This window comes from Eublepharis macularius, chromosome 2, assembly GCF_028583425.1.
Source record: "Eublepharis macularius isolate TG4126 chromosome 2, MPM_Emac_v1.0, whole genome shotgun sequence".
NCBI lineage: Eukaryota > Metazoa > Chordata > Lepidosauria > Squamata > Eublepharidae > Eublepharis > Eublepharis macularius.
This window is the reverse complement of record NC_072791.1, coordinates 179,947,104-179,964,425: the sequence shown is the minus strand read 5'-3', so window position 1 is coordinate 179,964,425 and position 17,322 is coordinate 179,947,104. Positions and strand designations below refer to the sequence as shown.

At 45.6% G+C, this 17,322-nt stretch overlaps 1 protein-coding gene across 2 annotated transcripts in view; it reads right to left on the bottom strand.

Moving 5' to 3' along the window:
- The window catches only part of ARHGAP15 (Rho GTPase activating protein 15), a 634,574-nt gene extending 617,541 nt beyond the window's left edge, over nucleotides 1–17,033 (bottom strand). For both annotated transcript variants that reach the window (XM_054972327.1, XM_054972328.1), the window contains exons 1-3: nucleotides 16,985–17,033; nucleotides 15,976–16,121; nucleotides 6,577–6,756 (exon numbers count right to left, since the gene is read on the bottom strand). In XM_054972327.1, the coding sequence (XP_054828302.1) occupies nucleotides 6,577–6,741 (165 nt within the window). In that variant the 5' untranslated portion in view covers nucleotides 6,742–6,756; nucleotides 15,976–16,121; nucleotides 16,985–17,033. The remainder of the gene's footprint in view (nucleotides 1–6,576; nucleotides 6,757–15,975; nucleotides 16,122–16,984) is intronic.
- Nucleotides 17,034–17,322: the final 289 nt, after the last annotated feature.

Below are 17,322 nucleotides of genomic sequence, written 5' to 3'. Positions count from 1 at the left end.
ATATTCTGGTCATTTCTGACTCCTATTTTTAATTATTGCTAATTTTTAAAATAAAAAATAGAGTTCATTGATAAGCATTACCTACTAGGAAAAGGTTTTATTTCTCTTTTGCCCCTGTTTGTACAAAGGCTGTCTCTTTCAGAATGCATAGGATGTTGGGCAGCTCCATCCTAAGATCCTGATGCCAAAGAAACAGTGGCGATAGTGTGGAGCCAATGTGGCACTGACACTGCTATTTAACATCTTAAGCCCTTTCTATCTGGGGCTTCGAATGGAGTGGTCAGTTGTTTAATAAGAACTTAATACCTGTACTGGTTACAATCAATAAGCTTGTATTGTTCAGGGTTCTCCTCCGACAGAGAGATTCATAAGTGGACCATAGCTGAAAATGGAGAAGGTCCCAGTAAATGGATGGTTTATATCTGCAGGACCCTTCCAAGATACAGCGGATAACGGAAAATGTTGGACAGACGTGTGAAGCTGTACTGTAGAAGATAACATTTCAGCAAGAAAAGCCCAACTGCTATACATATGTTTTGTCAGAAGGCAGTCTTGGCCGTCACTTTTGATTTTAAGTATCAGGGGAGTAAAGAAATGATCTGTTTTGTCTAGACCGGCCGTTTTCACACTACTAACCTGCTTCTGCAATATTGTGCAAAAAATGAGGAAGATAGCGTCTTCTTGCGAGAGTTTTGCGCGATGTCATGCAAAACTCTCGTGAGAAGACGCTATCTTCCGCATTTTTTTGCGCAACGTTGCACAACATTACGGAAACAGGTTAGTAGTGTGAAAACGGCTCAGGAGTTCCCAACTTTTCTGAGCTCGTGGACAACTTTGGAATTTTGAAAACGGGTGAAGAGCACCACCCCAAAATGACTGCTACAGGAGTTGGAGCCACACCCCAAATGGCTGCTGCAGAAGGCAGAGCCAAACTCAATACCTCCCTCCTTGCTTTGCAAAAAAAAAAATGCAGAAGGGGAATAAAAAGTAATGAAGAAAATCCCAAGGTATTTCAGAAAAAGTGAAAATTGAATAGAAAGATACATGAAAAACCTTGTGGTGAGGGGACAGGGGGAAAGAGAAAGGGGAATTAAAAAGAAGGAAATCCTAAACAGGGAATAGAACTGTCCGGGGTCTGGGCCCCAGCCCCCAGACTTGCCAGGAGAAAGCAGTGGGAGGCAACCGGGAGGCAGTGGCCCTACCACCCCAGCCAGCAACCAGGTCCAGAACCTGCCCACTCCAGGGGGAAGAGGCGAAGGGCCCAAGCCTCAGATGGATGGGGGGAGCAGGGGGAGACCAGCCAGTCCCACCCTCCAGGGGGAGGAGAGGGGGCTAAGCAGGACAGAGGCAAAGGGCCGAGGCAGGGGGAACAGGGACCCAGCAACAGCCCAAACAGAGCCCTTACCTGCCAAGGAGGAGAAGCAGCCACTACAGCCCAGAGCCACACCCTGGCTAGAGGACAGCAGCCTGGCTCAGGAGGTGCTAGGAGCCAAGCCCCTCCAGGTGCTGCCACAGGCATTCTGGGGGAGGAGATGGGTAGCCCCACCTGGCATCAATGAGCAGGCAGCCCAGAAGCTGGCCAGGGCGGCTCCTCGCAAGCAAGGCCAGGCATGCTCAGCAGCACAGAAGCCGGCTGGGGCAGCTCCTCGTGAGCAAGGCCAGGCATGCTCAGCAGCACAGAAGCTGGCTGGGGCAGCTCCTCGTGAGCGAGGCCAAGGAGACCTCAGCTGGGGATGGCTCACATTCAACCCCACCCTGCCAGCAAGGCAAGGATGCCAAGAAGGGATTAGTGGTAGGAGGGAAATACCTGAGGGAAGGCACAGCTGGGCCAAGTCAGGAGAGGGAACAAGCCTAGAAGGAGGGTGGGGCGGGGAAAGGAAACCCTATATAAGGTGGCTAGGGAGAGCTCTGAGGTGGTGGGTGTGAGTAAGGAGTGATGGTGTGGAGTGAGAGCCGAGCAGTGCGAGCATGGAGGCTTGGAGGAGAGTTCTGGGAGGAGGAGATGATGGAGGATGCAGAGGGCAAGCAGGCCAGGTTGAGCAGGCCAGTGAGTGGACTGAGAGGGAGTCTGGGTGATGTATACTGCCCCTCCTTCCACAGAGCAGGGTCCTGCAGTATCCCTGGTGCCCCTCTGATGTCAGGGCCGGCCCAGCTGGGGCCCTGCCCAGCGGTGGCAGTGACAAGCCCTGACAAGAACCACACACTGACTAAGACCAGCCCAGGTGCCTACTCATCCTCCTGATCCTCCAGTGGCTGCTGCTGATATTGTAGCTGTGGAATATCCTTTTGTGATGTTTTGGAATGTAAATAAATCTGCGTGTTTTATTTCTGCATATTAATGAGGAATTTCGAATTCATGTTTTCTGTGGTTAGAAGTGTAGGCCTCTGATGTGAGAAAGAGGGGGGCTGGATGGTGAGTGAAGTGTGCTGTGATTGGATGGTAACTGTATTCTAGGGCGTGGAGAGAAGTGTAGTTTTGAGTCTGATCTGGAGGGAAAGGTTGGTAGTCCATCTAGTTCAGTCAACCTGAGCGTGTTCTACTTTGTGAATAAACACAACCTAAGTGGCAACAGAGGGAAAGTCTACTTCAGTCAGGCAATCTGTGTGGGAGACTGAGAGGGTCTGTGTGGGTGAGAGGGGAGAATTACTCTATGAGTGAATGAATGTTTTTTTGTGACTGAATCTGTGAATACACCTTTAAGAATATAACTACAAGTGGGAGATTCATACAGACTTGCAGAGGGCCTCAGATTTCCCTCTCCCTCACCATGTCCTCTTTCCCTCCCTTGGCCCCCCATAGCCTCTTCCCCTTTTCCTGCTTCCTTCTCTCTTTCCTGTGTCTGCCCTGTCTTCACCTTTCCCCCTCCCCCTCCAGCAGCCTCTGCTCTATGGCTTAATCACATGGTGCTATCTGAACATGTCACATAGTGGGAAACCTTCAAGGACTTTGGGGGGTTAAATAGATGAAGATAGATAGATAAAGATGGGGGGGCAGATATATTCATTACTTTTCTTCTTTTTTATTGCCTTTCTCCACAATGGGGGCCCAAAGCAGCATACATCATTCTCCCTGCCTCCATATTATCCTCACAACAAAGCTGAGAGGTAGATTAGGCTGAGTGTGTGAGATTGGATCAAAGTCCAATCTTAGAGCTTCTACAGTAGTGATTTGAACCTGAGTCCCTCAGATCCTGTTCTGAAGCTCTAACCACTATTTAAGAGGCAGGGTTGCCAGATGGTTTCAGAAAAATACTGAATACAAGCCCACCCACCTCACTCACTGGAGGAAAGTTGCTGTGACTTCCCAACAATCCAACTCACCCAGGCAGATGGAACTAGAGATGGGCACAACAGCAATACGAACTAACAAACAGCCCAATCAGCTGTTCGCGAACAAGCTGTTTGTGAGGCCCCATTCTAAATGAACAGATGGTTGTTGCAAGCCTCGTTCATTGATGTTCAGACAAATCTGGCACCTGAAATCAATTCCCTTGGCAACCGGAGGCAGGGACTGCCTGAACTCTGAACTCCTGCTGTTGCCCTGGAAACTTCAATCTAAGCCCAATTTAGCTTGATACGCAGGTCTTCCTTTCAAGTGTGGAGCTCCAAATTTGTTACAAGGAAGCAAAGAGCTGGGGGGGAGGGGGGCTCCTAGCTCTGGTTTTGCAGACAATGAGGGAGAGACAGTTGCTGTTGGCATTTTGAGAGAGAGACAGGGAGAGTACATTGAAGCTTGAATTTTCTTTGTGTGTGGTGGGATAGGGATTTACCTCTTCACATTCCAGGGCTGCTGCCAGGCTCTGGGCCAAGCTATTATTTATTACTGGTACCTTTCCTACTGCCTGCTCAGGTAAGGTTTCTGGGAGTGGTGTGGTGGGGATCTACCCCTTCAGGTTTCAGGGCTGCTGCCAGGCTCTGGGGCCAAGCTATTATTTATTATTGGTACATTTCCTGCTGCCTGCTCAGGTAGGGTTTCTGGGAGTGGTTTAGTAGAGATCTTGATGGCTGGAGGACAGCCTGCTGGCCCCCACGAACAACAAACAATGAACATGTTCGTGAACAGATCATGTTCGTCAATGTCTGTTGTTCATGGATGGCAATGAACACCATGGTCTGGGTTTTTTTCTGTTCTTGCCCATGTCTAGATGGGACCCACCCTGGTTGCGCAGAGGGGTGCCTTAGTAAGAAGGCAGCTGGAGAGCAGTGCCTTGAGTGGCCTCTCAGATGTTCTGGGAGATCCTTCTGCCACAGCCTCTCCTAGAAGGGCCCTTTTGCTCCAAGGCACCCAGGATGTGCAATCCTGGCATGAAGCATCTTGTCAGCCCCCCATAAGCATCACTCCAAAGCTGCCTGCCGGCCTTGTTTTCTCTCTGGAGAGTGTTTGGCCATCCCTGGAAGAAGAGGGGCAGCAAGTGGAAAATGCAATGAAGCGTCCAAATGAGTCCCACTTTCCAGCCATGGGCCAATAGATAGCAGCCAAATGGAGTCATCTAGGAGATCGATGGTGCCCCCCACCAAACAGGAGGTGCTGGAGGCTATCAGCAGAACTGGCAGCTCTCCTAGGAAGGGGCAGGTGGCCTGGTGGGATGGGGGCACCCCACCACCTTCCAGTGGCAGCGCAAGGAAGATGCCGTGGGCCTGCTCCAGTGTAGGAGTTCCCAGGACTCCCCTGGGCTGACTTCACCCTTCTCAGCAACAGCCTGGCCTTGCAGCACTCTCCACATGGCAGGCTGGCCTGTGCTGCTCTTGCTGAATTGGAATACACACAAAACCCTGCAGGTTGGGTTTCCATCCCCCAGCTGATTGTCTGGCTGTACTACAAGCGGGGGGGGGGGAGGCAGAAAAGCCTTCTTTTCTCAGCAAAGGCCTGCTAGAGCTGCCACAAGTTTGCCTCAGCCAGCCTTTCCAACCTAGGCACAAAAATACTGGACCTTTATATGTCCAGTACTTTCATTCCATTTCCCCTAAACCAGACACCTGGCAACCCTAATAGGAGGGTTTCTTGTTGAACAATAGCAAGCCAGAAAGGCATAGATAAGTCATGCATGTCTCTTAGCAATTACTTCTGGGCCTGGCCCCAATAAGTCATCCCTCAAGGGCCAAAACAATGCCCCCCCTGCCTTTTCCTGATGGACACCAAACCTGGAATACTGGCTAAACTGTTATAGTTTCCTAGCAATAGCCACGGAGGGCATCTGGTAAAAGCTACAACTGCTCTTTTTATTATTTTGGATTTTTTAAAAACCCCAATGTATTTTTCTTAGATTTTAGATTTTTCCACAAATCTGGGACATTTTTCAGGTGTGAAGAAAGATCTGTATTGTCCCTTCACAGCTCCATTCTCCAGATATAAGTTTCCAGAGATTAGGACCACTTGGCTATTAGTATATAAGATTTTGAAACCACCAAGCTTATGAAACTATTCTGAAACCTTTACACTTACCAATACTCTGCAACCATCATGTATACGTACTTTTAAATTATTTTTACTTCTAGTTAAGCAAAATGCCTCTTTCAAACCCCAAAGGGAAAGTGTTCTTGAGGTAGAAGTGCCTATGTAAAGTAGAGAACACCTGAAGCCTTGTGGGCTGGGGGAAGGGAAGTGTTCATTTTGACCAGGGCCCTCCTGAAGTAAAAGTTTAAGGTAACATAAGGAAGGGCTGTAATGAAGGTCCAAGGCAGGTTAAACAGAATGCTACAACTTTCCTTTGAATGAGGGCAACTAATAACAAGCCTGGCCTTACAATGGTTTTCTGAAAAGCTCAGTTGGCCCCAGGGGAAGTAATGACAGGTGCTATGGTGCCCATGGGCACCACACTGGGGGACTCTGGTCTATATATTTTCCTAAGTACTAAAAACACCCACTTGTGTATCAAATTAGGGTTAATTCATACTACCATTTGTATGTAGTCATAAGGAAGATGCACAGTAAGTTAAACACATAAATTGCCTTATGCCGCGTCAAATCATTGGTCTATCAAAATCAATACTGTCTACTCTGACCAACAGCAACTCTTCAGGGTCCAGGAAGAGATCTTTCATAGCTACTTCTTTCAACTGAGATGAACTAGGACCTTCTTTATGTGAAGCAGATGCTCTGTCACTGAGTAACAGCCTTTCCATTCAAGTTTACTTCAGAAACATAGTAACTAGACCATTGAATACTTCAGCATATTTCCAAATTGAGTCACACACTATATTCTATTCTATTCTTTTTTTTTTAACATTGTGAGTTGAGCAAGAAGGTGCTCAGTGTATGTTAGGCCACAGCATGAATAATTAGCAAAATGTGGTCGCCAGAACAGAAGGCAATAAAAAAAACACAAATCTATGGAGAATAAGACTACCAATACTCTCAGTGAGAAAGGAGGACTATAAATAAACTCTTTTTTAAAAATTCTGAAAAAATTGGAATCTCTGTAGTCAGAGGAAATGTACATTTCTGAATGTCTGAAGCTAGGGCAATTACTCCAGACTGGGTTACATCAGTACAGCCCTTGTTCAGTTGGGGAGATTTACATCTAATATTACCACAGAGAGGGACAATCGTCGTAGAACAGTTCTTACAGTACTTACAGGTTCAGTGACTTTCAGATTATCAGACAGAATCATAGATTTGCTTTGGCTGTGTCTGTCATTGAGGTTGTTAGCACTTTTGATCCTCATCTGAACAGCGCCTGTGCTTTCACGGGAACAATGCGGCTTTTCAGCATTGGTATCTGAAGATGCTAACTGCTGCATGATTAATATATCGATCTGAAAAAATAGTGATATTAAACACACTGTGCATCAATCCAGCTTTATTCCAGTTTAATCTATAAGGAAAAAAACAAGATAAACCAGCTGAATATCCTTAAATATCAGGGTATCTATAATCAGAATCAATATCTAGGGTATTTTATTACTCACTATCCCATCCAAACTGTCTTGAATGAGAGCTGTTTACCTAAAAGATTATCCTTATCTCAAAAGACATTCTTCTGTTGTGTAATCTTTCAGTAACCTTTCTGGTACAGCCAGCTGGCAGGCATTACAGTTTGCCTTTAGTCTGCCCACTGGAGACAGCTATCTCAAGTTTTCGTATGGGCTACAAGTGAAGTGTTTGGCCTTAGCTGACTGTGCCAGAAAGATCAGCAGAGGAAATGAGATGCAAGTCTGCTTTTCACATTATGTGCTTAAGATGTACTGTTGTGTATATCTTATGTACATCTACAAAAAACATAATGTGAACATGAACAAGACGGCACACCCAGCAGTACATGAAACATGCTTGAGCACTGCATGGAGGGAGAGGCAGCCCTGCATTCCTAGGCATCCAGGTCTTTGGGAAACAGGGCCTGGCCCTATAAAGGGCAGCTCCACCTCCATAGGGCTCAGTCAGCTTTGAAAGAACAGTCTGAGCAGAGCACTCCTCAAGCTCTCCCAGCCGAGCTCCTCTGAGGCTGGTTTTACTGAAGGACCTCAGGGCCAGGTGGCAGTAGCTGCCTTGGAGAAGCTGTGCTATTCCACTGCTTGCTACCTTCAAACTCCAGGAGAGCCAGGGCCCAGTGCTAGGCTCAGCGGTTTGGCAGAGATTTTTTTCTTGTTTACCTTTGGGGCCTGATGTTTATCAGTCAGGAGGGCTAAAACAGGATTAGAACCACTCCTTGCAGGCCTCTGGACTACCTAGACTTCTTTCACACCACCACCACTGTTTTTACTTTGTTGAGAGTACTTCCAGCAGCAGCAGCAGCAATAGACTTTGGTGTAGGCTGCAGGGGTGAATTGTAGCCACCTGATGGGTGGATTAATTCATATATCATTGCTACTAGCCTAGCAGGGTGGATGCTGGTAGGCCCTCCCCTCTCTGTCTAGGCTTTCCCCTCCCCTGCTATTTATATTTACTGGTGAGGGAGTATTTCTAGCAGCAATAGCTCGGTCTAAGGCCTTCCGGCAGCAGGGGCCATTTTGGGGAGGGCTTGGCAGTTTTTTCAGTTGGGTGCAGCCATTTTGAGAGTGGCACCCAGTGGCCTGCTTAGCCTCCTGGCAGTGTGGTCATGTTGTTAAGGCATCTACAATATGCTCAACTCCAGGGGTGGTCATTTTGAGTGTGGCATTTGTCTGGCCTGATTTGCCTCCTGCTTACTGGCAGTAGCAGTCATCTTGGTGGGACATTTGCAGCTTATCCTGTGATGGGGTGCAGCCATTTTGAGTGTGTCACCCAGTGGCCTACTTAGGTTCCTGGCACTAGTGACCATTTTACAGAGGCCTCTGCAGCCTACACAGTATTTGAACTGCCATTTTGGGGGTGCTGCTTTTAGAACTGCCTTTGCAGTTCTAAAAGCAGTCATTTTAGCGTACATTACATTACTGTACATTTCCATCATGCCACCCAAAAATGGTGTAAGCCCTGTTATGGGTGAATAGCCTCCTGCAAAATGGCCCTACCTGCAGATTCATCCTTTGAGGATGATGCAGTGGCCTAAGGGAGGAAGGAAATACTAGGCTATCTGTGTCTACCTACACACACACACACACACACACACACACACACACACCCCACCCCACCCCACCCCTTTGACGGGTGGATTGCTTCACATATTATTGCTACTGGCTTGGCAAGGATCTACAGTCCCAGGGTGGTGGCTGGTTAAACCACCCCCATTTCCCTGCTCAATTTTGTAGCCTTTGTAGGCCTAAAGAACTGTTTTTAGGTTTTGCCACATCACTCACACCACCTAATGGCATGTTGTGTTATTGCATCTGCTGAAACCAGCAAAGCTGTCATGCAGGGCATAGAAGTCTAAGATGTGATCTAATCTTTCTACCAGATTAGCACATTGACAGCCGGTTGCGGATCTGGCCTAGGCTACTGTAATTGGGTCATGTTGAGGTGACAGTGGACCTGCTTGACAAGGTAGGTAAGTCCACTGTTCCCTAGTGCATGGCTCTAGGGGCTCTGGGGGTCAGGCAACAGTCTCCAGGCTCCCATGTTTAGACTCCTGGGTTGTATCATCTTGGGTCTTGCCTTTCAGTTTCACAGTTTGGCCATTGGGTTATTACTTGACTCAGTCCTAAAGGGACAGTCATAAAGGGAGCAGCATGTTGGGGGTTAACCTTCCTCTTCAGGAAGTGGAGGAGAAGGATGAAGTGAACCTGAGGAGGGAGACAAGAAAATGAGACTTAAGAAGGTTTACCGCACCTGGGCCAGGTGGCTGCTAGCCAGCCTCCTTTATGGGAGTTCCAGCAGCTGGTGGGGCACCAAGCCTTGTCTCCAGGGTGTTGACACCTAGAAGTGGAGTTTCTTTGGAGTTTCCACTGCCTTGGGGCCCACTGACTTCTAGGTTTAGTTCAGGGGCACTGGTGGGCTGAGCAGTGGCCCATTGACCAGTCAGAAGGGGGTCTTACTATAGACCATATACGCTTGGGATTTTCCAATCCTCATGGCAGTTGGATTGTGGAGGAGGGAACTAGATAACCCCTCAGCCCACTTCACGTGGAAGATTAGGCAGTGGTGCCCATACCTATCTCTCTTTCATCCAAGTGGCATAGGATTTTGAGATGAGTCCTAGAGACTAGTCCTGGCATTTATGTTTCAAGGCAACACCTGCTCTTGCTTGCAGATGGAACAGTGCAGCTTGTCCCCCGGATTCCCTCTGAGCCATGTTTGCGGGGAGGGCTGTGGTTGCTTGGCAACCAGGCGACATCACCCCCAGCATGCGATGAACTTATTACCAAGTGCCTGGCAGTCTCTAGGCTGCCATGCAGGTTGCTGTAGGAGTTATGGCTGAGCTGGTGGATCTCTCCCACAGTTAGGGGGGAGTGGAAAGTTAAGGGGCTTGCCTCATATCCAGTGGCAGCCATCAGGCAGCTTAGGCACCTTTAGCTTCACCAGTAAACCTCCCAGTTTGATGTAAGCTCAAGCAATTTCTGGGGTTACACAATGTTAATGGTTGGCATGAGAGTTAAATCCTGAGCATTAGAGCAATGATGACCCAAGCCCTTAAGGAAGGGTCTAGTTGACTCTGCACTTAGCCACGGAGAAGGTGATGGCTGAGCTGCTATTTCTGTTTGATAGGACGTGGGGTCCTTTACCTCACTCCTGGTCATTCACCTAGAGGTAATGAGCTGGGCTTCCCAAGGGAATGGCCCTTCCATTACAGGCCCCACAGAAATGTATGCATAGGTAAGGTGGTCCAGTGTGCTCAAGGGGAGGAGCAGTCCTCCGCTTCACGTACTGGTCATTCACCTGGGCAGTAACGACCATGGCTGCAGGGCATGGCTGTTCTGATATAGGCTCATACAGACTTGCACCCATAGGTAAGGTGGCCTCATGGTAAGGTGGAGGGGAGGAGCGAACTCCATTTCACGTTCAGGTCATTCACCTGGGTAGTATGACCTTAGTTCACATGGCATGGCCCTTTCTTTACAGGCTCAAACAGACTTGCAATGCCCAGGCAAGTGTTGGCCTGATGGCTCAAGGGGAGGTATGTTCCTATGCTTCACGTCCTGGTCATTCACTTAGGTGGTAATGACCTTGGCTCACAGGGCATGGCCCTTTCCTTAAAGACTCACACAGGCTTGCAGTGCCCAGGCAAGTAGTGGCCTGATGGTTTGAGGAGAGATGCTGTCCTCCACCTCACGTTCTAGTCATTCACTGCATTGTAATTGCCTTGGTTCACAGAGCATGGCCCTTTCCTTACAGGCTCACACAGGCATGCAGTGCTCAGACAAGTAGTGGCCTGATGGTTTGAGGAGAGGTGCAGTCCTCTAACTCACATCCTGGTCACTCACCGCGTGGTAATGACCTTAGTTCACAGGGCATGGCCCTTTCCTTACAGGCTCACACAGGCTTGCAGCACCCAGTCAAGTAGTAGCCTGGTGGCTCAAGGGGAGGTGCGGTCCTCTGCTTCATGTTCCGGTCATTCACCTGGGTAGTAATGACCTTGGTCTGCAATGCTTCCACATCATGATGGCGGGAAGGTTGAGACCCACTAGATGAGGAGCTAGACATACAGCCAACAGCCTTGGGAGGGCTAGGCATATGGTCAACAGAGCCCTAGAGAAAGCTGTGGGGAGGGGCTGAGCATCTACTTGCCACAGCAAGTGGCTGAATTTGCCAACCTCTACAGAGATGATGAGAGGACATGGCATAAGGCCAATAAAACCCTTTAAGAGGCTTTGGGAGAAGGAGGGAAATTTATTTGCCCTTTCCTGGCATAAGGACCAAGGTTGCTGACTTCTACAGAGGTGGCAGTGTTCACCTATTGGTGAAGGGCAACACAGTATTCTGTGGTAGCCTATGGCAAGGGTGGTGGTTAGCAATAGGCCAACTGTGGGGTGCAAGGGCCTAAGCAGAGCCTTGGCCCTAGCTGTGGCAGGTTAGATTTGGATAGACAGAGCGGGCCAGTGAGTACCTAGTGGCACCTCCCCATTAGTGGGGAATTGGGGTCTGTCAGGGATTGGCTGGCAGGCTTTACGGCGGCCAGCTGAGAGGGCAGACTGCCTGTAGGACCCCCTGTACAAGTCTTTCCCTCAGGCTCCAAAGCTTGGGGTGCTTGGAGCTTTAAGGGGGGAACCATTTGCCTGGCCAGCTGGGTTACAGCCATCCACATGGATGGCTCACACCTGAGGCAATGGATGACTCACCCAGACAGGTTGAGGAGGTCTGGGGTGATTCCTTGGTCTTGACCTGTACCACTAGTGATGCCTTTGCCGTTATTAAGCTTAATGTTGGTCAATAAATGGCCCAGATTTATACCCAAGCCTTGTGTCTGTCTCTTCATTCTAAATGCGGGGGCAAATGATAACTCATATATACAGTATTTAAAGGGTTTATCTTGGTTGAGGAAAGTCAGCTTCAACCATGGAGTTCACCTGGATGATCTTGGGCTAGTGATTGCCTCCAAGCTTTACTTAGATCACAAGGCTATTGAAACATGGGGGGGGGGTGCTATTCATACCACTCTGAACTCCTTAAAGAAAGAGTGTGATAGCAAATGTAATAAATGAATTAACAAGTGCTTGTTTTCAGTCACATGTGCAATGGCATATCTTCTCCCAGGGAAGCTCAAGAAGTCTTCCCCAGAGCTACGGGTGATAACCTATGTATCTAGCTTGCTGCTGTCCACTTTTTTTTCTTATCTCTAACTTGGGGTCACTTAGGTATCAATTGTGGTGCTAAAGTCCGTATCCAGTGATTTTAGCACTTCATTCACATGAGGAAATGCAAGAAACAGCTTACACATAAAAATGGCTAAAGTTATCACATCAGAAAATGCTAGGTTTTTTAGAAAAAAATTCAGCTTGAAAATGTTCATAAAGAAGTCGTTTCAGATAAATACTTGAAAATGAGGCGGAAAAGACAGTCTATGTGAACTTTAATACCTCAGAAATGTATGAATCATACCTCTAGAACTGAAACCTGATTCATATTTTCCTCTATGGTAAGAATGCAACAGTGAGGTAGGTATTCATATTACAGCTTTATAAACCATGTTCCCAGTCCATGTTCAGTACTTTTAAAATGCTAAAGCCACTCATCTAGTCTCAGAGTCATGAACATTTCATTGCTTCAGCCATTTTACTTATTTTGCAGGCCTATTTTTCTTACTTACTACCCTGGGCTATTATTAAATCTGTCAGATCGCATAACTATAGGGTTGTCAGGCTCGATTTGTACTTAGGTGGGAAATCTAGAAGGAAAGTCTAAGAGCTGCAGGAAGTAGGGACACTATGATGGAAAGTATGCCATCTTCTGGATGAAATGCAAACAAATATTTACCAATAAAGTTGTGTATGCACCAGCTATTTAAATTAGGATTATGTACCAGAACATAAAGAGAAGTCTATAGCGCAACATCTTGTAGAAGCTACGCATCCCTATCTCTCTTAATCAATTTCTGTGGGGGGGTTTTGCTTGGAAAATGGAACCAAACATTACATGGTATTTTCCATCCTGAAATAGTCTAGAGTGGGTAGCCATGATGTTGGCCTGAAGTAGAAGAGCGAGATTTGGGTCCTGTAGCACCTTAAAGACCAGGGCATCTAGATGATCTTCAAGATGCTACTGGATCTGAATCTTGCTCTTCCATTCTGAAACAACAAATATGTATTATGGTAGGTAAGGTGACCCAAGGATAGTTCAGGCTACTCCATTCCTTTTCCGTTATTTTGTGGTGCATTTATAGCATTGTAGGGCATATTCATAGCTTTTCTAAAAAATATGCCCCCGGCCACAGAATCATTCTCCAGTCTGGAAGGAGGAAGTGGAAGAAACAAGAAAAAATTGCATTAGAGCAGATTTGGGATCTCATTGGCTATTATTTATTTATTTAAAGTATGTATTAGAAGCTTTTCCTCAAAAGGTACTCAAAGCAGCTTACAAGTAAAATATAAACATAAATACATAAAAAAGGTTAAAAACAGAGTTAAAACACAATTATAAACACAGTTAAAACGGAGTTAAAATCCAGTTGACATTAAAAAGCTGTCCTAAAAAAAAAATCTTTAGCTACCTCCTGAAGCTAGAGAGTAAGGGGGCTAAAGAGACTTGCCTACCTTTCTAAGGTAACCCCTGTGTCAAGCAGCCCTCTTAAGCTGTAAATTTGATTTTTCAGGAGGAATGTAACCCCATCCAAGATAGAGGAGATCGCTGGTCATCCTTTCTACTAACCTAAAGAACCTCTGTCTTGTCAGGATTAACTTTCAGATTGTTCACTTTCATCCAATCCATTACTGACACCAAGATTGTGGTCCTCAAGTGGTTCAGTTTTATTTGCATAAATTTTCAGAGACCTAGTTCATAATCTATATTCTGATGCCTGATTCATACATTGACAACCCACTGTAGGTTTTAAGAAGTAGATATACTTCCCTTCTTACACATATCATCATGGATATAGCAAGAACTATAGGAGAACAGTTGTTGAATATGACCAAGAAAGTCATTCAGGATGCCTTTGCACAATAAAATAGGGCTAGCCCAGCCTCATAACTGGACAGGCCACAAAGGGAGTCTAGAGATAAGGAATAGAAAAACGTTGGAAAGAGGCATGAAACAATGGAATACCACAGTTGTATGACTATGTGTAGATTAGAAGAGCCATCTAACTCATATCAATATATACAACGTATTAAGGCCTAGGTACAGAGGGTGTTTGAGAATGGCAAGAATGTTCACCTTCACAGAAATCAGAAATAAAATCCAAGGATGAATGTATTAGTTGAGGGCCAAAAGATATTCATATGTATGAGAAATTTGTAATCGCTAATATTACATAGCCTTTGTTAAGATAAGAGGTAGCAAGAATGAATATATATATTAATGAGATGTTTTACATATGGATAACCTTATCTGGTGTTTGAAGTTATAAGACAGTAGGTTAGACAGACATAGCTACTGTTAAGAGGAAGTTTTGTAACCCTATAAATATGACTAGCTAAATTGATAGGGAGCTTCTTCCTAGAAGGGGCTTCTTGCCACTTGCCTGTGACCTTCTTATCTTTGGGTAAGATACTTTGTTGGACTTATGTAATTGCTCTTCTTAAAGGTCTTTGTAGTTGTTATAATGGATAGTATGATTTTCTATTGATTAAGTGCATATTAAGAATAATGTAATAACAAAAGCTTAAAATGTAAGCAGAGCTTCTATGATAGTACTACTTGTGTACTATACCCAGTAACGAACCTAAAACGTTATCTGTGGTGTACCTCTTGCCAGGTGCCAGTCAGGTGGCTAAGGCAGAACAAGCTGAAACTCAGTCCAGACAAGACAGAGGTAAAGCTGGTCAGAAAGGCTGAAGTTCTAAAGGAGCTGGATTCACTAGTCCTGGGTGGAGTGGAGTTGGCTTTTGCACAGCAGGTTAAGAGCTCGGGGGTGCTCATGGACCCGGACTTGGTATTTGAAAAGCAGGATGGCACAGTGCCCAGGAGTGCCTTCTGTCTTCTCTCTTTTCTTAGATTCAGTTTATCTGGCCGTGCTGATCAATGCTTCTATAACCTCGTGCTTGGATTACTGTAATGTGCATAATGTTGGGGTGCCCTTGAAGACAACCCAGATACTACACCTGTTCCAGAATGCAGCAGTCCAGTTATTGTTGGGGCAAGTCAATAGGAATATGTGTTGTCTAGGAAGGGTGGCAACTGGCTCACCAACCAAAGTGGGATATGTCATCTTGTAAGGGAGCATCTTCTAAGGGGGGAGGGAGGTATCTGGGACTTTTAATTGTATTTGCTTTAAATGTAATATTTTTATTACTGCTTGTAAACTGGCTTGAACCACAAGGAAAGGCATGGTATGTTTTAATGAAACATTTATATTGTAACATGTTACAAATATATTGTAACATTGAGAGGTGGTCACTCCACATAGAGGCTCATATATTTATTTTTTAGATTTCTTATCCACCTCATTCTCTACAGGGCTCAAGGCACAGTTCTCCTTTGTCACCCAATTTTATCCCCACAATACCTCGGTGAGTTAGATTAGGATGAGAGAAAGCTTTAGAGAAGGGATTTGAACACAGGTCTTCCTGAGCCTAGTCCAACAGTCTTACCACTACACCACTCTGTAACATGAATAATTTTCAGTGACGCAACCTTTCCCATTTCTTTTTTGGGTGAAAGAATCAGTCATCAACAGGTACAGATCTCTGTCAAACAAGTGTTTCATGCACCATGTATGGTGTAGATTGCTATACTATGTAACAAAAATTGCCAGTCCTGAAAGCAAATGGCCCTACAGTGAAACTAGGGCTGATTCCGTACACGTTGAATAATGCACGTCCAATCCTCTTTAGAAATCATTTGGAACTGAATTTTTCGTGTGTGAAACAAAAAATCCACTTCCAAACGATTGCTAAAGTGCCTTATCCAACGTGTGCGGAATCAGCCTAGTATGACTTCTCAGAATATTTTGGTACCTTCAATTGTAATGTAAGAAATGGTCTTTAGCCGCCCAAAGACACAATAGATAGGAGAGACTATACACCTACCTAAATTTTCTTTCTTGCTGCTACTGATGCTGTGAGATCACCTGTGAGTAAATGAGGTTATGTAAGATTTTCCTTCAATAAGATCGTTGCGGTGAATCAGAGAGTGGTATCGGTGCTTAATCTCTGTTGGAGGTCGTGAAGAATGTCTAAGTATGGAAGAAAGATATTTGGAAAGGAGAATCGTCAGAGAAATAAACATTGTAGGAGGACAAAAACAACTATCCTTTCCTCAAGAACTTGCAACTCTGCAGATCCAGTTAATGATACCAAAGGCAGGAGCAGTCCCTCCTGTATTTCTTCATAAGCATTTCAGAGCAATGTTCCCTCTATTGGATGTTTGCTGCATTAGCATCTGGGGAAATCTCATCCACTCCTAATACTGCTGATATGGCTCCGCGACTGATTTCTGGTGCAAACAAACTATGCAAGCTAGGCGCATTTCTCATCCTTAATGACAAGTCCACAGGATACTACTTTTACTAGCAGTCCTACTGTTTATTATCCATGTTGCTGCTGCTCTTCAGCAGCGGGCTAGCCCACAAAAATCTGCTAATATAAGCTTGTTGTGGGGCAATAGCTTTTTCTTTTCCATCCCTCACCTCTATTATTATTTAATTATTTCTCTGGTCCTCTCTCCTCCATCCCCTTCCTCTTATTAAAGTGTTTGCCGACAAGGTTACAGCAGGCATATGCCAGAGGTTGCTTCAAGTTTTATAGCCAAGATCAGCTGAGTCTTGTGGGGGGGGGGATGTTACTGTGTGAAAGAAATCCTCACTTTTACACACCAGATATATGCACGGATGCCAATACTGAGGCATCTCCTCTCATTATACATTTATGCCTTTTCTAGGAGCCCTCTGGACAGATTGTTTAGCAATCCTCTACTACATTTAACATTTCAGTGTCATGTCTGTCTCTCTTTAACCCCCCCTCCCCCTTTTTCATTGTGCAGTATGTTCACCTTTAACCACAGGTTACATAATGTTACAATTCAGTACAGTTTCCTTACCTACAGTCTGTCACATATGGCTGTCTTCTCCATTGAATTTACCTTTGGTTGCAACTTTTAAAAAGAAAATGACAAACACAAGGAGTTGTGTATCTGAAGATTTTGAATCTCTGTTAGCCTGAAGCAACAGAAAGCAAGCAAAGAGGAAAGTTCAGTAAAACCACTTCCTGCTCGGAGGAGTTAAGCACCTCCACATCAAGTCATGAATGCAATTATACATAGCAGAAGAAAGCAAATGACATAGCTGTCAAACACAGTGGCACATAAACCATTTGCATTTCAACTTACTACATGTTTCCAGAGGAGACGTTCACAAGATCAGCCACGCAGTTCAAAAG